Source organism: Syngnathus acus, chromosome 14, assembly GCF_901709675.1.
Source record: "Syngnathus acus chromosome 14, fSynAcu1.2, whole genome shotgun sequence".
NCBI lineage: Eukaryota > Metazoa > Chordata > Actinopteri > Syngnathiformes > Syngnathidae > Syngnathus > Syngnathus acus.
This window is the reverse complement of record NC_051099.1, coordinates 8,165,393-8,187,752: the sequence shown is the minus strand read 5'-3', so window position 1 is coordinate 8,187,752 and position 22,360 is coordinate 8,165,393. Positions and strand designations below refer to the sequence as shown.

Sequence of the window (22,360 nt, the reverse complement as noted above, 5' to 3'; positions counted from 1 at the left end):
TAAACACGAACAATGTCAATTGTTTACATTTAGACATTACACAAAATGGGTGGTAAAGTTTGCTCAAGATGGGTACACATATTCTGAACAAGAATGTTCTGAACAAGAATGCTAATTTGACGTGTCCCAGCTGGTCCACCGCTGTTTACGTATATTATAGACCAAGGCTGCAGGTGATAGAGGGTTGCCATGGCAAAATTGCTGATATAACGTGCCAGCATACCTCTTAGATTTTGAAGCTGGTATTTGAAGACAGAACAATCCCACATATATACGGATAAAAAATCACCCATATTGCACGGCCAATTGTTTGTCACAATAACAATTTCTGTTCAAATAGGCTGTTGCTCTATCTTTTGTTGCCCTTAATCTCATTGTTCCCCCTAATCCTAATTGCTGCTTTTACAGCGTCTCAACTGAGCTATGCTTTTTATATTCTCTCTTAATTATATCATTCACTTACAATTATATTCAGTAAAATGATACTTTTGAAATGGAGCCAACCCCAAATACATGCCGGCATAAACACAAAATGCTTAAATGCAAATCTTCAATAGGAGCCAGGAAAACAATACGTGTGTATATCTCAAGCATGATGACGGGAGTTTATTTCTCATCTCTTCCGAGAATATTGTGTGTATGCATCACTTTGGTGAAATGGACCCCTGCTACAAAATATGTTCAAGGGAGAAGAGTTGGGTGAATTGTTGAGCGTCTGAGCGTGAGCACACTTGTGTAGGCAAAGACTCCAAAAGGATTTCACACTTGATTAAAGCCTCTCCACAGCTTCCAGGAGGTTTACTCCACACCAAGCCGCCTCGTGTCAAATTCTGCATAGCTGCAAGACCCCAAAAAAATCATTCACGCATCTTTATTGAAACCCAGTTTTTATGCTGCAACTAAGGATGAACTATAATGTCATGTAAATATAAACACATTTATTTTTAATGTACTCGTGAACTACGAAGAGGGTCAAAGCATTGACAAATCTTTACTGGTTGTCAGTTTGACTAAATGACTGAAGTTTTAAAGGCACTGACCATGTTTGATGAAACCCAAAGAAAGCATGTAATGCATCCTGATGCCAACGACCACTGGGTGTGCATCAACAACATCAACAGCAACAGCCATAAATTAAGCAGACAGCTCATAGCCTGCCAAAGTTTGACATTTTCTTCTCACAATGTCAAAGCGCATCTTGCACTGTGCCAGGAGACAACATCAATGGTCAAAGTGCAGCTATTTAAATTCCCAAAAGTCTCATCTCTGTTTGTGTTTCATCTAAATTTTCACATGGTGTTATTCGTGAAATAGTGTTGATAATTAAACAAGCAAGAGCTCAAAATTCGGGAACTACAGTCTGGCGTGTCAGATTTGTTGCCGTCATGAGTATGCATATCATTTCAAGCTTAAGCAAGTCATCTTACAGCAGTTGTCAACATACAATAACACTAACAAACATGCTCATATGAACCCCCCCACCTCTCTCTTTAACACACCGTAAGAAATGAATAATTTAAATGGATGGATGTTGACTGAAGCTGAAATACACAAAAGAACTTGATCTGCTTCGCTCTTCCAAAGATAAGATATTCCTTATTTGTCCCACACAGGGAAATATAAAAGAGTAACTTCCTCATGCATAGTGAAGGATACCTACAAAATGTGTCAACTGTTCATCTCAATGAAATAATAATACACATGTCCTCTTATAGAAATGTCGAGGGTTTACCCCCCCGTATCACACAATGTCAGCTGGGATAGCAACTCTTTCCCACCATGTGACCCTTCATGAAAAATGCAGTTCTGTACAGAAAATGATGGATGGATTTAGTTTGCCGTGATGTACGTACAACTACGCTGCACTGTGTTGCGAGATAATTTTATTAATTTAAAAACCATCACGAACAACAAGCTATGAATTATATTTATTTATAGACAACTGTCTATTTGTTGACTGTAGTTATAATACAAATTATTCTAAAAACACAAACAGATGAATTAGCATCATTATGTTGGGTCCCATTAACCTATTACTAGTGCATGAATCAAGAAAGAATTAACAAATACAAATAAGGCATGTGTTTACTTTTATTAGATTTATTTTCCTCGTATGTGGTATGAGTCACGAGTGACTCATGTCCTCTGCCTTTGAAAGAAAAATATCACGGCATAAATGGCGTCAGTGGTGACGGGAGTCAGGAAGGCGACTGGCATCCCTGACTAACTACTTGCAATTTAGTTTTACACTGTGGGACTCGGACTGTAAATTTGATACAGACTTTGTAATGAATCTCATTAGATTGTGCAGGTACCTAATGTTGTGACTGGTGAGTCCCTGAATTATTTAATGGAAGGAGCATTTTAAGAAAAATGATAATCGGAAATAATTGCTGCTATATTTTGCAAGTGGAATTGTCTGCCTGATTCCGGAGGGTTTTGTGATTTAGCTTTAACGAGGAGTATTTCTTCCAGTATGTACATACTGGAATTAACGTCCTGTATCCGCCATTAGAAACACATTTACCTGTATTATTCTGGATTAACGTTACATATGACTCATGTGCAATCTGAAATCACGGATCAGAAAAAGAAAGTGATCATCCTCACATTTCTTTATCCTCAGTGTGGACCTCTGCAAAGCTTCTAAAAGCACCTCGGATGCAGTGGCACTCTGCAGAGTAGTCACAGGGGTAAGGGTAGTCGCACAGTTTAGCCCCCACCAGCCCCACACCCCACACCACGCCATCCCCCGGCTGACTGATACATGTGAAGGGTGGGTTTGCATGCCGCTTGCATCAGGGTGCCAGTGGGAGGTGTCGAGTGTCTGAGGCAGGCTTCCTCATCGTCTGATCCCCTGCCCAAAGGCATTGGGAGGTGGCGGTGGGGAAGCTGCCTCTTCCTGAGATTTCACACTGCCGCTCTCCGTTTGATTGCAAATGCTGCGTCTCCCCACCGGCTGCTTTCTAGTGCGTGTGGCACACGGCTATGATCGATGGTGGAAAAAATATGAGAGCCACAGCTCATAGAGGGATAACAGCCACTATCGGTTGGGAGTGTGTGGGTGATATTAATGGGTGTGTTTGTGGCCCCTGCAAACGGTTTATGTGGCAAAGGCAAAAAAAAAAGTAAAATACTCCACATCTGAGTAGACATTAGCGGCTGGTTTGGGCTGTCAGTATAACAACTGGCTGTGAATATATACTCTGTTTGTCATCCTTGGAAGAAAAAACAGGGTTTTGTATATCTTTAGGTATGACATGTCAAGCCTTTTTTTTCCCCACACAAGCGCTCAAAACAGTTTCACACAGCAAGCCGAAAGAACCAAAAACAGCTTTTTGTTCTCCAGAGGGGTGCACAAGCACTGCAAGCACACACACGGTGTTGACATACACATTCTCCTTGCAGAAAACACACAAAAGGGAGATAGAGTTAGGAAAGTGACACTTGCACTTTTACATCTCACAGACATGATTAGAATGTTTTCGGTCAAAGAGATTGTCACTTGAACTTGCGAGGCAGTCAGCCATTTCCCTATTTGTTATAACATTGTACTGTTAGGCTGCTGACAATTTATTCCAAAACATGTTTCGTATACAGCGGCTCAAATACAAAGCATCATCTGCCTTTGACAATTTTTTCGCAGTGGATTCTATTTTTAAAGCCTCTAACGTGTGCCTGCACATTAGCAGCTTTCGTTGGTGGTGGTCTTGTGCATTTTATATCACAAACAAAAAATACAATTTAACAATAAAAATGCAAACTACAATGCAAATGATTCAATGTTTTGGTAGAAACAAGTCCACGTTTAGTTTTCCACATCAAGTCTCCCCTGGCATCCTTAAACACACAGGTGAAGGAAAAAGAAACTCTGAGTCCACTGAAATGTCTTCTTGATTCATTTGGACAATTGCCGCTCTACCGCCCGGACGTACAGCCCAAGCAATCAAATCATGACTCTCAGTCAGTTTGCATAATGTGAGCTCTTAAATTGTTAGTGTTGACCTACAATGCAAATTGGGATTAAATACCACTTCTAACATTGCATCATTGAATGGCGCTTGTTTCTGGCTCGAGTAACTCCTCTTGGGGGATTCATACAAAGATTTTTCTTCACTTCATGGATGTAACTTTGAAGTCTTCCTGAGCAGGTAAGGCCACATGCTGACAGCGCCTGATGAGCGGACATGACGGCCAGCGGCACGTCAGGAAGAGCGGCTGTGGATGCTTCACCGAGTGACTGTACAATTCCTGTCAGTTTTTCCGACATGGGCGATTTTGCCAAAGAAGACCTTAATTTTGAAGAGTGCTTTGTGAGGGGTTGCGTTTGACAAAGTCTTAGCACCTTCTGACAGATCACGCTATGCGCTGGCTCCTCCAATTGAGGAGTTGATATGTGATGTGTGCAATATCGGGGTTGAGCAAGCTAAATGTGAGCACAGCTTCGAGTTGTTCTATATTAAATGAAGCGTCACTTGGCTAATATTGGACCTCAAGGTGCAGCTGAATAAAATAACCAGCGTAAAAATAAACTTTTGAGAGATTCATCCTGGGAAAACACTGCCATGATTATTCAATGGAGTGTTTAATCACCCAGACCTTTGCTGATGAATGTGACATTCACTTGGCGAGTGTCTATTCCTATCTCTAACCAAGGATTTTTTTTTCGTGCAGTGTTCCTGCATCTGAAGCCTTTAAAAGCTTTCAGGCGTTTTATGTTTTCACTCTATTGACCTGTGTGCCATCGAGGCAGCACCCTTTGGCTCCAGCAGATCCATGATGCTTTAATGTGCAACTACAGTCAAGTAACCTCACATACATTTAAGCCCACTGTACTTTTCTTTTTCTTTGAACCAAGTGTCCCACCTACCGTATATAGAAATAGATTTGGCTTCATGTTTATTTCCTCCCACATGGTATTTTTTCATTGATAAGAAAAAAATAGATATCAGTGACTATGCTGTCAAAAATGTTCCCTCTCGGCAGAAAAAGCGGTCTCCTGCTCTGCTTTTCATTCAATCATTGATCGTGTTGACATGTAAAACAGATGTCTTCCATGAGCCGTTTGTCCCCCCACCCGCATATCGATCCTAATGTATCCCTTGGTTAATTCGATCTTTGATCGCAGCAGTGTGAGACACTGTTGGATCTACCAAATGACCTAGCAGTCTGAAAGAAATACAAGATGAAGAAGGTTAGCATCCAGTCCAAATCCAATACAAAACTCACAAAGCAATGAAATCATTTGGCACCAGCACATTGCTGCAGCTGCCCTTACCTGAACTCTGATGACCTAAAAAATAATCTCTCACCGCTAAAAAAACTTAGCTGCACAAACATTTTTTTTACGACACAAACCAGCACAAACGAAACAGACTATTTCGCTTAAATTTTGCGTGGTGTCACTTCACAGAGGTCTTAAATAGCCGCTGATTGGTGACTGACCTAAGCCATGCATTGGAGGGAGAAAAAAGTATCTGACAACAGACATCATCTTAAACCAATCAGCCCACATATAACCCAAACATGAGTGTTTTAACCTACTTGGCGCTCAACTTGACATTGTGGCTGGGTTTGAATTAATGTATCCATATGTTAGATATTCGTATTCAAATATATGGAATAAAAAGGTTCGAAAGTAAAATTTCCACCCCCAAAAAAGTAAAAACAAATTCCCACGAGTAAACATCAGTCTTTTTTATGGCTATACTTGCCATCTGTTCTTCAGGGCCCGTGTATGATGGCTACCTCATTTTGTTGCCAGACACAGTTTCAAAGTAAATATCTCATCAACATAAGTGACAAGTGTAGATGCCGTGCAATATATCGCTTCAAGAGCAATAGACCGACAGGTTTTCACCGATGAATTGCAAGTGCTACAAGAATCTTCCTCTGACGGGAACCCTCACAAATCAGTGACAATATTCCGGTGGTGTGGAGTGACTGCCTAATTAACGCAGACATTGAGTTGCACACTGGAAAGTTTCATTATAGAAAATTTCTGTCAGAATTCTTGAAGAACATGAGGTCTTTAGGGACAACTCAAGTGAAAAAGTATGCTTTGGAAGCCAGAAGTTTCAAACAACAGGCAAAGGGATTAGTGAGGTTTGACACAGTTCATAAAAAGAATTGTGGTCTTTTGTTTTAACTGCACAGTAGAACAAATGTTGCGGCACCATGGCATGAAATACAAACTCATATCCTCTGTTGCTTAAGGCATGTTGACTATAGATAGATTAACACTATACAGTAAATTAGGAATTGATCTTTTCACAGGGAGATTCTTTTCATCGCAGACGAAACGAATATAACCATACTGCTGTGTTACATTAGTTTTTTTTATTTTTATATTTTCTTAAGTCATTACTGGGTATGGATGCTCCGTGAACCACAATAAATGTGGCAATACCATCAATTGCCTGTGAGCATCTAAAAGACACGCCATTCTTCTGTAACTCTCTGGAAATCAGGGAATTCATGTCAAGAGCATTACAGTGTGAACCCACTCCCTCTAGTTGTATCCATCATTAAGGGTCAGAACACTAGAGAGAAGGGGTTTCAGCAGCTCTTGGTAGCCAACAAGGCAGCGTGGCGGGATGACCCCACAGGACGTTTCTCTGATGACTGCCTGAAGCGCTTGACAAACTGAGGTTGCATTGGGTCTGGCCCCCTCACCAGCATTGCCTCCAAGATGCACAGCACTCTAACCTCATCAGCAAATCACATATGCGGTGACACTTAAAAAGACCCCACCTCAGGTAGTCGATTTGGCAAAGCGCGCTGCTCCATGCTGGACATTCTAGCAGACTGAGAAAGGTGAGGGTGCTTCAACTCTGCCCCTAGAGGACGTTTTAGAAATTCCTGCATGTCTTCTAATTGACACCTTTGTTTCTCTTTTTTTTTTAAATACAATATTGCATTCATATATGATACACGTGTTTTCTCAGAAATTTAATAGAAAGTGGAATAACATCCAACTGAAAAAATGTGATCATCACTATTGTTATTCATGTCAGCAGGGCACTGTGATGAAACTACAGAGAAATCACTTTAATGCGCAAAAGAAGGTGAAATGAAATAGCAGGGCGTAGATTTATTGAGATAATGGGGTTTCTATTCTGGTTCCTTCTGGATTTCACATGTGGCTGCAATCTCCGCTACTCTATTATATGTCAGCTCATATTTAAAATCAGCCAATTTTATAATTTGCTTCAGTTAATAGTCTTGTATTATCCTCATTCAAAGGTTTGGCCATTCTGCTGCCGTTTGATAATTACGGTTACCTACAGTCGGGCCCAAATTTTCTGTGTGGTCATGCTGTTTGTGATCACACAAGCCGGAGAATTACTTTTCAAATGTAAATATCAGAATTTTACGATGACTCGACATATAATTTCTTCTATATTTGATCTAGATACAGTCTTCCTTAAGGCTACTGCTAAAATAGGGGGACGATGAGACATTGTCTATCTGTGGTGTCAAAGCCAAATCCAGGTTAGAAAGTTTAATTCTGCTCCAGTTAGGCTCTTCCACTGACCTATTCGCTCAGCAATAAAATTACAAACAAGCGGGGGGTAACAAACAGCAGCAGCACAATGCATGTGCAAGAATGATCTCACGATTTTAGTCGTATTGCTCAAGACAACTTGCCGCAGGCCACCACTTGATGGGGCTCCCCCCTACAGAGGCCTCTTACAAAACAAAAAAATCGGATGACTTTCCCTTTCTGGTAGCAGATCCAGACAGACATAGTCCATTGCCGTATTAGCTAGAAAAACGACAAGATACCTGTATGAGGACACCTGCACTTGTGCATGAGTGTAATATTATGACACCAGGCTGTGACCCACGGGCCAAAAAGCCCTATTAAGTTGACATTCTCTCACTGCACAGTCTTTCTCCGAAATGCCGTAAGATGCGTACATGCTTTGCTCATTATTTTCGTATAAACACAGAACAGATTGTTGCCAGGAAGAGGTAATAAAGGCTGAAAAGGTTGATCCCTGCGTGATAGTGGTATGGTAGTCATTAAAAGCAGAAAATCCCTGACAGGGGTTCAAAAAGAACAAACATTTGACACTACATGCATCCTCTGAGAGATCTAAGGCTGGAAAATCAGACAGCATTTCTAAAGAAGCTCATTATCATGCAAATGGCATTCATGCCATTTAATCTCACCCTGCTTGGTATCCCACATGGCAATGAGTCCACACAGAGGAAGCGACAGTGACACCGCACGCACGCTCGCGAGGCAAGCGTCCATATCAAAATTCCTCCATCTGCGGATATTAGTTTGTTTGGTTTTTGTTGTTGTAACCAATGACCAGCAGGAAAGATGTTCTGTTCTTTTTTGGAGTAGGCATGACAGAACTGGTGGTTCAATAACAGAGTAAGCTCAATTTTGAATCAGCTTCTGAGCAGCAAATCTACTTACAATTGTTGACAATTGAGAGTATAAAAGGTCAATAAATCATGTGCAAAAAAAAAAATACAATTGCTGTGCTTTCAAGTGAGGAATCTATACTTGTCCTGATAAAACTGCTTCTACGTTGTGTGCAGCATCCAAAGCAAATTTGTAACTGCTTCGCGTTCTACTCAAAGGACACTGAATGGTCTGTTCAACATCCATCCTATCAGTTTGAAGGTTGGCCAGATCCAGCTGGCATGTTTCGAAAATGCAGTTGCTTTCAAGGGTAGAGAAACACTGGGATTAAAAGTAATAAAAGGTACCTGATTGTATCTAGAGTCAACTGTATAATCATGTTTTAGGAAGTGAAATATTTTCAGTTTTTCTTGTATAGCACTGAACATATTTGGGTTTTGTTATCTCCTATACACCGAGTTAATTGTGCACCACTTCCGAGACACCAGGGGGTGAACAGAGTTACCTCGAAGCCGTCAATGACCTCACTGAACTCCTCTCCAGTCTGATTTTTGCCTCAACTCACTGTACTTGATCTACCGATCTCCATCAGCTGCTTCCAGAGTCACACAGGCCAAAAATCCTAATAAGATTTCTTTTTAAGATTCACACAATCCTTCACTATGGGTGTCTACAAATGGGTTCAGGGGTTACTATCACAATAGGCACCAATTACTTTGAGGGCAAAGCTCAGGTTGGCTGCCGGGTGGAACATGGTCCTTGCCCGCTTCGGGACGTGGTCAACGTTGTGCCAGAAATGGGAGTATGACAGACGTTCCCAGAAGAGCCCCGCACGATACGTTTGGGTCTGTCAGGCCGGACTGACATTCTCCCCGACCATCGGAGCCAACACTCAACAAGGTAGTGATCAGTTGACAGCTCCACCCCTATCTTCACCCGAATGCAACCACAAGTGACCCGAACACATTGAACTTTGGCCATGAATGTCCTGGTGACAAGTACACATATGGACCTTCATCTGCTTCAACATTATGGACAATCCAGCATTTTTGGTTTTCAGTGATACTAATTGCACACAATTCCAAGATGTAGAAGCTTTAACTGTGACTAATGCCACGCATTTGCATCACATATCACTCTCAAGGCCAAAGGCACTCCACAAAAATAGACTCACTGCTGTTATAGTTCAACTTATGTAACAGAATAGACATACCTGTCCATATTAGCGGGGCATAGAGATGCAAAGGCGGGGAATCTGAGGTTCATACTGTGTTTGATTTTACTTTAATAGAGTGACACATCATGCTCCCCGCCTCATTTTATGCCTGCCAGTCATCTCCACTGTGATGAACACAACCCTGCACCAGTGCAGCCTGTCACTCTGTCACTCAAATGCTTAAAAAGAACTTCATGTCACTATTCAGGTGGAGCTGGGGAGAATTTCAGATGTCTCTTTTGATTTTCTGTCTAAACCACCCTTTTATCTGGGCTCTAGCTTATCTCCCTGAAGTGGGAATCACATTTTAATTAGGTCTATCCTTGGTTCGTGGTTCATCATCACATCTCCCTATCCTATGGGTTTGCATGTCGGAGACTCTTAGTCCCCACTTCCTGTCACAATCTAACATCTCCCACATCTTGTGACATCGTTTCATTCTGTAACGGCTCCATCACCATTCACAGTCAGGCTCTCCTGCTGCTGACAACAAAGCGTGCCCTGTCTGACTAAAACTTGCATTCTGCAGATGGGCAAAACGATCATATGGAAAGGATTTGGAATTAGGATGGAAACGCAGATTCTAACTATATAAAGAGGTATCCATTAAGTTTAACTTCATAGTGGTCTTCAATTCTTATTTAGTGGAATTCTCAAGATAAATTACAATAAGGTTCGAAAAATAGGTAATGCAAACCCACCATAATAAATCAGTGTATATATATATATATACGTATATATATATATATATATATATATATATATATATATATATATATATATATAAACTCTTCAAATTTCCAAGGAACAAAAAGAAACCACACAGATATTTTTAAAACATACACCAGCAGAACCCCTAATGGAGCAATTTGCATTTAAATCCATATTCATCAGGGTAAGATTGAAGGGGGTGCGATTATCAATGTACCGTTTTCAGGGTGTTCGCTCTCGCCAATGCTGCCATCTGGAGTGGTTCGCTCAAAGTGATCTTCAGGCAGGGTCAAGGGTCCGATGCGAGGGCCAGACGATGACTTGCTGCTGGGTGTCTCTGATTCTTCTAAGCCGCTGTCATAGTAACTGTGCTGGGAGGCATCCTGCAGGTCCTGGACAGGGTTGGCGGTGGAGAAGGTCACTCTCCGATGGGGATGCTACAAAACACAGACATACAGTAGACACTTTTTTTTTTCTTCACAGCTACACTTATCCTTTTGTTTGTGTGCTCCACTGAGAGACGCAACAAGTTGTGTGCTTGCAGTTAGAGATGAAATAGTGTATCGAGGAAAGTATTGGTACACCTTAATATTGCACCTGCAGGAACTGAAAACGGAAGACAATATCAAGTTGTTGTACCCTTGGCAGCTATAACAACTCATATTCTTTTGAGATGACTTTCTGCAAGATTTTCTTGGTTGAAACTAAGAGGTCTGTCTCAACTTATGATTGATTAGTTAATTTAGCAAACTGAAGGAGTGTGTGGCGATACATTTGACCACAAGATGTATTTGGGAATATTGCTGAAAGTTACTCTCTCTAAGGGATTCTGTTTTATTAGACTGTAACAGGACTTTAAAAGATATGGCTTGCTGTATTGTGTGAACAGCAGTAGAAATTATTCAACACAAACTGTCATATGAAATATAAATGTCTTTGTATTTAAACGTACTGGATGATCATATTTCCACTGTGAATATACTACAAGTTGTAGGAAGTCATAACTTGGGTAACTAAGCAGATCTACTCTTTGACAACAAAAGTTGTATTCTGAATTTGCTGGAGACAGAAAAGCACTGGCCAAAGTCTGGCAAGTGAAGGGATAATTCATCCTCCGTGTATTGACGTAGTGTTTACAATGTTATCATTTATTTATTATTGATTTACTCTCCTGCTAATTGCGCGTGCTTCTGCTCAAAACAGCTAAAATTCTTGCAATATTATTCATGTTTCATCTGTGTGTTTTTTGTTTGTATATCTTACTACTTCAAAATAAAATTCAGATGCCAATGATCAGCCCACAATCCTCAATGAGATTCTAAATCCCCATATTAGCATACTTTTCCACAGATGTTGAAGTTTAACAAAGCAGAAAAGGCAGGAAATATGACTGTGATTTAGCGGAAAATTAATCCTTAAGGTCTCCTACGCTGGGGAGAAAAAGAGAATAAAAAGGAGCATCGCAATTACACTTTGACAGTCACTATTTCCTTGTTACATGCTGATGAGATTTGATGAAAGATTAAAGGGGCAAATGCATGAAAGAGAGTGCCGATGGAATCTTGAAATCAATGGCTTGGGGAGGAATGGGGCGGCAAATAATAAATCACTCAAGATCACACCCTTTATCAAATTGAATGGATTGTAAATACAGTTAGGGGACCATTAAATTCTTTCTTCTAAAGATCAGATTACTAATGGTGACTTACCGCCGATCGACAACAGAAAGATGACTCTGTACGATGCACATGTAATGGAACTCCCCCACGCCCACCCCCACACGTGCTTCTCTTGTTAAAGTCAGGAAAGCACTGAGACAGCAGAACAGGTCCGCCTCGGCCGGACCCGTCAGCCTGGATCGATACTACCAGTCTCTGCTTTTCACCGTCTCAACCACTTTTCTGGCAAACAAAAGCCCCTGCTGGAAATCACACAAATTATCATCCTTTTAGTGCATACATGCAAGACTTTGGAGAAAATGCTTTTAGAGAAGTGATCGGAACAATGTTTCCTTAATACAGTTAAAGGGCTTCCAAATGTTTCTTGTTCATCTCTGGCTTCCTCAAACACTTTTTTTTCTGTGTTGCACTGCTGAATCTCCTCATCTTTCATTTTATTTGAGTTTTAGTGTGCATCATATTTTCTCTGCAAGTAGTGCTGATATGTCCATACATCAAACACAGTATGCAACATAAAAATGTCTTGGGTATATCCGTTAGGGTTTAATGGAAATGAAGGTGGGCTTCCAAATAGAAGCGAACGATTTTTGACCCAACAATGGGTCCTTATAGTCCTTACGATTTGTATGCACGGTGCAACATCAAGAAAAGACAGTCTCGGTTAATATGGACCGATAAGAATAAGCTATTTGGATTCCTTCAAATTAATAGTGAAGAGCAACAATTTCTAACAAAATTCCTTGTTGGTGTTTGAGCAGTTTATTTCAAAGGATATCTTGTATAGAAGAATCACATGATCAATATTCCGATAACATATCATAATTCTCCCTATGATGCTATGTTTTTTGTGATATTTAATCAAACATCCCATGCACTATATGTCGGTGGTGTATTCGGCTCAGTGACGATAAGATAAGATAAAGTATAATCCTTTATTTGTCCCACACTGCTAAATTCCAGTTCCGTTTGCGCATCAAACTGCCGCCATCATCTAATCTATCATTTAAATGTGAATGTAGCATTTAGTTGTTCAAATATGGGTTCTTACTTAAACTTATCCTCAAGGCTTCACTCCAAAGACTCAGCATGTTTCCAGGGTATGATAACTAGCAAAGGCTGCCGAGATGGGAAATAGATTCTCTTTTTAGACTGAAAGCAAATCCTTTGCCAGGCCTCGGGGCTGCAGGGATGTGGCAAGACAGAAGGATTGGAAGGGGAAGCCGGTCAGGAGTGGAGAGTTGGTCAGGCAGACAAAGACAACACTTTGGCTGGAGGGGACTAGCAGAAGGATTGGATTCTGGGAAACTGGAGCCAGTCGTAGGGGATCGGTTAGGCATTGTGGCTAGCTACGGGACTAAGACTGAAAAAAGGAACATTTATGATGACTACATCATGCATTGCGGCTAGCTACAGGGCAAAGACAGAAAGACTGAACATTTATGATGTCTACATTCCAACCTCCACAAAACATATTGGAAAAATGAATTCGTTTCACAGCAAAAATTGCACTGGAAATTTTAAGAAAAAAAGATGTTAAACTGAGAAAAATAATACTGAAAATAAGCAAAATTATCTGCCAACAGAACATGAAAGTTTTACTTTTTTGAGAAATAAGAAAATAATATTGAAATTAGAATCTATCTATCTATCTATCTATCTATCTATCTATCTATCTATCTATCTATCTATCTATCTATCTATCTATCTATCTATCTATCTATCTATCTATCTATCTATCTATCTATCTATCCATCTATCCATCTATCCATCCATCCATCCCTCCGTCCCTCCGTCCCTCCGTCCCTCCCTCCATCTATAGCTGTTTACGCATAAGTATTATGGGTTCTATCTATTGCAGGGGTGGGCAAACCTTTTGACTTGCGGGCCGAATTGGGTTCTAAATTTTGACCGGGGGGCCGAACCAGGAGCAGATGGATGTAGTGTTTGTGTGAAGTAATATAAATGACATGTAAAGGTCATTGCATAAAAGGTTTTTACTTTTAGTAGATACTAAAGCATGGATATTAAAAAAAGCTTTTTGAAAACAAATGCATTTATTAACAGCATTAAAAAAATATTTCACCAAAAAACTACTATCAGTGATTCTTATTAAATACGACACTGTTATGATGAATAACATTTTCCATCACTTCAGCGCCTGCAGGTCAGATTTATGAAATATGTTTATCTAATGAGGCGAAATCACATCCAACGGCAAACATTCTGACCAAATACATCATCTTGAAGAATCAGTGAAAGAATACATCTAAATAAAGTAATAAAGAAATCAATAGTATTGTTGGTTTCCCTTTTTTGCTAGTGCATCATAGTCTGGAGTAAAATTTGTTGTGGTAATTCTTAGGATAGAGCCGAGGTGTCGGTCCGTTAACCTAGATCTGTGACGGGCTTTGTTGACGTTCATGTGGCTGAACGTCTTCTCACACACGTAGGTCGAGCCAAATTGTCCACTCTTTTTTAACATTCGGCACTCAGTGTCCACCTTTCTTTTCTTCGGGCCACTCATTTTAATGGAAGGATTCCAGGGGAAGGTTTGTGGGTGGCATTAGCGTAAAACTGTATTTGAAAACTCAGCGCGCGAATTACGAGAATATTGACGTCACAGCCTACACTCGAAATTCGGCACTGATACATGAAATTACTACGTACTACTGAGTAAGCACACGCACTTGTGAGTGTGCACCGAGCTTTCTGACACGGCTCCCGGGAGTAAATGCGTGGGCGGGCGCTTCCCCATCTACTGGGGAAACAGTAATTGCAGGGAAAATTACCCCCAAAAATCTTAATAATACAATTTATTCAGGTTTGGTGGGCCGGATTAAACGGCCCCGTGGGCCGGATGTGGCCCGCGGGCCGTAGTTTGCCCATGTCTGATCTATTGGGTAGTATTATTATTGTTCTATCTATTAGGTGTAAACTATCGTCTAGACTGCACAGTGTCAATGAAAGGGGCCACAGAATCAGTGCAGTGTCTGCTGATTTGCACCACTGCTCCCTAGTGGGACATAGGACCCGACTGCTGCCGTGCTTTCCAACTGCACCAACTATTCAGTCCACTCTTGAAAGCTATCTGACACCACTCTGCCACCACGTGCCCTGTCACTCAGCCAAGCCTCACTGATTGCCAGTACTGAGCCGCCGGTTCTTATGCAGATGCTAAAGCTTTTTCATCAACTCCATCACCTTTTTACTTTCTGCAGAGTGGTTGGTGAGGTAGACTTAGCATTTGGAACTCTCCTGTCAATGCGGCTGCCGCAGAGAGAGTCAGCAGTGTGAAGTATCTGTGAGTACACATTCTTGATCACTTTCCCTCAAGAATAGCAAGCACTCCAACGCTCAGTATAACTTCCTGGTTTGGATAGTGTTAAATGTAAATATTAGCCAAGTAGAATAGTCTGGACAGCCAGCAAAAATCCTCGGCGGCCTGCTCAGAAGGCAGCATGAGCTCCAAACCCAGCAGCAAGCTGAATCTTCCCACACGTTGTCAGACTGCTCAATGGTCTGTGTCACCTCCCATAAGTGAACAATTCAACTTCTAGATTAGAAATGACAGTCAACATGTTTAGTTGTATTCACGCTTATTATTATTATTATTATTATTATTATTTGTGTTCTCTTATAGGAAGTACAATACATTTTTGTCATGCATTTTTTGCCTGCCAATTCCTTCTTAGAGTTTTAACAAATGCTATGCAGACTTAAGTGTATGCTGAAAACACAATTTCAGGAACACGCTCAAAGCATAACATTTCCTAACTCTGAATAATCACTAACTCTGCAAGTGAAATTTGCTACTGGGGAAAAAAACAACAGCAAAAAACAGATTTTCTTCGGATAAAATAAAACTGGAAGCTTTAGAGGTTGAATGTTTTGAGTTGGTATGACTATGCGAAAGAGGACCTGTTCCTTTTTTCCACAGCGAAAAAAGTGATATAGTATGCTCTCCTTTAACACTCTTAAAATTTCAAACTGAAGAAAACCTTTGTGGTCCCGTTTATCTACCTTTCGTTGCGGTATAGCCAATGTGTACTGAAGCTGGAAGCCAGCCATTTCCTACTGAATCATAGTTATGTGTCACTGAGATATTATGAAATGGGTTTCCTGCCCATGTTAAAGGAAACGGCTGATGTCTCAGTGCCCCCCGTGATATGAAAAATTCAATTTAAAAGGATGAGCCAAAAAAATGGTGCAAGGCCTATTTTCATTCGTCCCACACTGAGAGATATGGCAATGATGTTATATTGTGTGGAGGGAGTGATGCCAATCGTACTGCGGAGGAATTCTTTCATAATTCAATTCAATTTCTTCAAAATCCCAGTGGCAAGCTCCTCTGCCAAAGTGAGGCGGCATGATGGAGTCAAACAGGGAGGGCTGCAGACAAAGACGGAAGAAGAGGGACTAAAGATTGAAACAACGGTGAATATAGCAGCCGAGTCACAAAGCCACTTCCATCGAAAAGGTAAAAAGAGGCTGGTGACGCAAAGCGGATAGAGGAAATTACTTTAGCAAAGATAACTATTGACAATTCTAGAATGCCCAAACTAATTACATCTGTGACCCATCTGACAATATCTATGTGAATCAGTTACATGTAGATCGAGATATGGTAGACATTGTTGAAAAATACCTAGAGGAGTTCACAGGCTCTGGCATTTACTGTATGTATGCTGGCATCAATGAGGTCCCACCTGCAAAGCCCCAGAAAAATTGGCCCAACCGACAAAGTTGACAAAGAAGAAGTGCACCCCTTAGTGTATCCAGCAAGTATATAAGCCCGGATAGATAGAGGGCATTATTCAGAAAATGTGTATACTTTTTCTTTTTAATTCCACCATCATGTTCACATCCCTTCCACTGCTCTCTTGTCTCTCTTTAGACACACACACACACACGCACGCACGCACACAAACACACACAGTTGTTGTTTTTTTTGTAGGTGCAATAGCTCGGAGGCAAGCAGTGTGGAATTGGAGTCTTCAAAGAGTCTTGGATTATCAAAGAGACACAGCTACCAGAAAACTAGGGGACACGCTGCAGAGGGGGGAGGGAAGGAACATAAGCGAGAGGCGGGGAGGGGAGAAGAGTGCACGGGAGTCAGCATGGGTTTGGCTGGAGGATGAAGTGATCAGACAAGGGGATGAGCAAAGGGAGGTGGATAAAGACCAGAAGTCCCTTTGTTCACATACTGTTAATGGAGAGAAAAAACGACCAGAGTGAATGCATTAAAAAACAATCACATAGGCCCTAATGGTCTTGATAGGCAAGACTGAATTCACATCCTTCACTGTCTGTCACCTATTCTGGAGTGCTTCTTTTCCACTACGCCCCTCTCCCACCTCCAAAGAGAATTTCATCTCACTGGAAGCATTGGCCTTGAAATACCATAATGTTGTTACAGTAAAATCAAGTATTACTGCAGCGGGACCCACCAAGTGTGAATATGGCTGCCATATCTAATGACAAATCGGCGTGTTCACGCCATTCCATATGACAGGATGTGGGAGTGCTGCCGTGAATGCATCACCCATTGACAAAAAGCTCTTCGTCAGCCCCTCTGTCCTGCGATGAGCTATGGATGTCTATTCTCCATTACAAGGACACGTCTGACTGTGGAACACGTTTCGAGCCAGTGCGGGGAAAATATTCAGCTTGGTTCACCGTGGTGAGCTGCGGGCCATCATCTAGTAATGATTCCCGCTCCCCTGCAACAGCAAAATCGTAGAAACCTCCCAACAACGGCAGCTCGCTTTGAACATAATACATATTAAATGCCTGAAGAAAAAAAAAAATCCATTGGTAAAACAGTACTGGTCTACAAGAATCAAAAACACATTGGTTTTCTGCAAGAGCAAACACATCCTGCCTGCACCATTTGGTAATGTAGAGGAATGCCATGATATTGTTTGTTTCGACTGCAACACGTGTAAACCCATGAGATGTTTTTGTGCCGTTCCGTGGTAACAGTAAAGGAAACCAAAAAGGACCCAAAACCTGGGCCGTCAAATTGAACAATTTTAATTGTCTTTCAATATACAATACATGAAAAAAATGGGATGCTCATCCAGACTTTGGTATAAATTTAAAAGCAATTCAGTGAGTCAGAATAAGGTTGAAAAAGCACTTGAATGTCCAACCACGTCACTATAACTAATTTAATTTCACCAGTTGATGGATTCATATAAAATTAAAATGCCTACCTTGTTTTCCGCTAAGGTGTCAAATCCAGGTTGCGATAGAAGAAACTCTGCCACAATTTGGCTTTCGCCACCGGTGCTTTTCACCTGGATTTGACAACTCTGGTATTCCATTTAAATTGTTGATCTACATTCTACACACTCCCCACCATTTAGGAGAAACTTCTTTTTCCAAGCAACTACAAATGATTTTAAAGATGTAATTGTGGTAGTAGAAAGGATATCTAAGTCCTATTCCGTATGATATGCTTGGTTACACAAAGTTGCAAAATTACTAACAAACAGTTTTTCCCAAAATTAGATTCAAATTATTTTTCTGTTTAGGTAAAGACACATTGTGGTTGAGAGTCAATTAACAACACACTAAATACATTAATTAATATATCCTCTGGCAAAATGGAATGAGATGAAGGAAAGGGGTAGACAAATATAATATGCTTTGGCGTCGCGGGAGATTGGTGCCGTCAGCTTTTGGAAAATATAGAAAGGGATCAGTGGGAAAACTTAATTGGGAAGAGCACCGGATTAACATTTTGATTAGTTTTTGGGTTAAGAAAATGAATTCTTTTTTAGAGTGACCCTCATTTTCTTAAACAGCAGGGACCAAATACGCTATCTGAGCCCAAAGGACAAGAAAAGTCATCACTTGCCATTGCTTGAGGTTTGTAGGAATCATGCTACTACATTCCAAAAAAGGATAAGTCCTCAATGCAGAGAAACAAATGATAAGAGGGCCGTGAAATAAATAACATGATGCAGAAGATAAACAGAAAAGGGGAAAAACAGCAAAAAAGGAAGCGCAAGAAAACTCAGGAGAAGTTGACAGATTGCCATGGTGACAGAAAGTGAGAAACTATTCTTCCAGACTCCAGAGATGTTCTGAAGATGTCCAGATGAATACAGAAAGTTTTGCTTTGTATTTGCCTTTGAATTTGAACACAAAAGTCGCCTATAACTTCGATTCATATACACCAAGTGACAAAGCCAAGCTGTTTTTATAGAATAACTGCATTGCAGAGACACCACAATAGCTCACATTATTAAATTGAACAGGTGCAGAACGATTCCTATAAGCAAAGGCAGGCTTGCCAGCACTAAACAAAATTACTAAATATCTGAATACCCTCTGCGATTTAAAAGAATCACAGTTGTGAATCCTATCAGTATTTGTAAGCAGACGTTATATATACGTAGATTGCCATAACAACAGCTCTTTGTCATTGTGTCAAGTATGAATCCAACAAGGCTGGTTTCAAGGTCTGAAGTAAGTATGAGCTTGCCACTTAGCCTCTAATATATCACATATCATTTGCTATCCTGTTAAACACATCTTCCACACAGACTGTGGAAAAAGTCAATCATGCCAGAAGGGAGACGTAAACAAAGGAGAAATTAGTATGTAAAGATTCAGACATAAGCGAAATTAATCCTGGATGTCCTCTCCGCGCTGGATACCTTATTGCCTCTCAAAGTTCCCATCGTCAGAGCTAATATCTACAGTATTGCTGCAGCATCTGGATGAGAAGCGTGCATGCACTTAGGTTTTGTTTGAAGTTGAACATAATTGGATTGGGCAAAAGGGATAAAAATCCTTCAACCCTGCTTAAAATTTCACCCCCTCTTCTAATATTGTCTGCATGTGAGTCACTGTTTCCCAGTACATGTGCATGCCTATGTATATGCCGTGCTAATAATAGCATCTTGCTTGTCAAGATTCGATTGGCAATACAATTTCAACGTGGGATTATTTCCGAAGAATGTGTGTGCATCTCATTCTTGCATTCCGACTAATTATTTGGATGCAACTAGATGGAGTGGTCTCATGCTCCTCAATGTTACCAAGACGCTGTAGAGAGAGTGAGAGAGAGAGAGAGGAAAAAGTCATGCTTAATTAGATTCACAATGACCTTTTTCATGTCTGGCTGTCCAGTCAGTGCAGAAGCAGGATATGTTCTGGAAAATTCCAACAGTCAAGAAGAATCCAGGCAGAAAAACAACTTGTCAATCATCAGATAAAGAGACTAAGCTGTTTGAGTGAGCTGCTTTGTATGTTGAGTTTGTGGCCTTTAGGATCTTGAGATGTGTAATCCAACTATACTGCAATCTGAAATCATCTCAGAAAAGCAATGGAATATAAAACCAGAGTCATGGCCTCTGCCTCACTGTCTTCATGCAAATTAAATGCTACTGCATCTCTCCGTTCCTGCCTCAAATCATTTCCCCCTCTTGGATCCAACAAGCTTGCTTCTCATCAAATACAACAGCAGCCAACAACAATTTGCAGCCTCCATCCCTCGTGTTTAGGGACTTAATGAACACATATTTGATGTATGCCCCATATTGCCTTAGATTCTCAGCCTCAGCAAAACAGACACTATTATGAATGCCACAAAAAAAAAAGAAATCTATTATCTAAGTTGACTGCCTAGAGCGTGTTAAAAGAAGGCGCTCCCATTTTGAAATGATGGGGAAAAAAACGTGCGCCGATCACAGAGCATCTTTCGCTGTGGTACTGCGAGGGGGGGTATACTAAATGCAGTTGATACAGATTTGATATGATATTGATGACAGATCTGATTAATCTTCTGATGAATTTTTGGCAGAGTCTTTCAAAATGGGCTTTAGACAAAGCCCCAAAGCAAAAGCATCTAGCATGAATACTCCGTTGCCTTCTCTCTTCATTTGAGTCAAAACTGACATATTTATGGCTCATTGTGCCGTATCGTAGACATCACAGTACAAGCACCATGAACCATTTAAATACTCAGGGCCATGCTGTCAGATCCTGTTAGTAACATATGTCTAAAAGATGCATAAGAAGAGGAGCTCAACTTGATTCCTCTGATTGTGTTCCAGAAAAAAATCAGAGCGTAATGTCAGTGAATTTACTGCCGGGAAATTATTTTATGCAGACATCTATTGCATTAGTGACAACACATACAAGTATACACATTCTAAAGAATCATCTGAAAGAATAATTATGCCATTTTTCATGGAGAAATGAATACAGGTAAAGGATTGCGCGAAAGAAATCTCAAATCTATAATGACCCTTTTGTGTGCACCTTAACATGGTTGCTTGGCAACAGAAGTAGAGCTCGGCAGTGAATTAAAGTGTCAAATTAAACACTTGGTTTTATTTTGGATTCTTATTAGACAATAATACAAGCTTTTATGAAGGCCAACTAAGTAAATGCACAGGTTCAAAGTAGCTTCAATGAATGTGGTATACACATATGGAATTGAATATATGAAAGGCGTGGACGGCGAGGTGACACACTATGATAGGATATATAGATCAGTACCATACCTTAGTCCTCTGAATTATTGATTTATTTGGCTGCTGTTTGAAAACACATTTCCTGTTTGCGTACGACAACCAAGAGCCGGGTTGATATATATGGCTTTAGATCTAATGTCTATTGAGTCGAGATTGCTTTATGTGTAGACGAGATGAAGAATCTGCTTTTGTTATTTTCTGCTAAACAAACTTAAGATTTACACTAAGGAGCCCAAATAAGCATCTAATAGAATGGCAGAATTAGTAGCGAGCAAGTCTCCCAATCCCACATATGCATCATTAAATCATCAAACAACATAAATTGTAGTTTCTCTTTTAGTAATTTATCAGTGGGCACGAGCATGATGAAAAAGTATGTGGACAAACTTTCATTCCCATCATGCACAAGACAAAATGTACCGAAATCCTCACACTATTGCGAACGAACAGCCCCTGCCCCCCTTCATCATGGTTAATACATCAAACAGAATTAGCTCCCGAGATTCCTGAAGCTTAGACAGACATGATTCTGACAGCATACCATTCAACACGACTTGCTGCCTGGTCCCTACAGCATCTTCAAACTCTATTCCCAATGAAGTCTCTTTTAGGTAGTTAGAAGATTTACTGCCAAAATTCTTTATATCTTGTTGTTTGTTATACAATATAAGTTATTTGTATGTATATTTATAACATTTCTATTTGAATGAAATGAAATGAAACTTGCTTCTGAGACCATGTTGAGCATTTGTTGGTTCGATTTCCTGTCTGTGTCACACAAACGCTAATAAATGGCCTCGGGAAGGGGATGCGGTGTACAAACCGTGCCAAACAAATCAGTACACTGACTTCCTGTGTCAACCTTTGATGCGAAGGTCCT

The 22,360-nt window shown here is 40.5% G+C and overlaps 1 protein-coding gene across 1 annotated transcript in view; it reads right to left on the bottom strand.

The window, feature by feature from the left end:
- pcdh1a (protocadherin 1a) overlaps positions 1-22,360 on the bottom strand; it is a 53,135-nt gene that overhangs the window by 5,369 nt on the left and 25,406 nt on the right. The window contains exon 4 of the mRNA XM_037269470.1: positions 10,528-10,747. Within this exon, the coding sequence (XP_037125365.1) occupies positions 10,528-10,747 (220 nt within the window). The remainder of the gene's footprint in view (positions 1-10,527; positions 10,748-22,360) is intronic.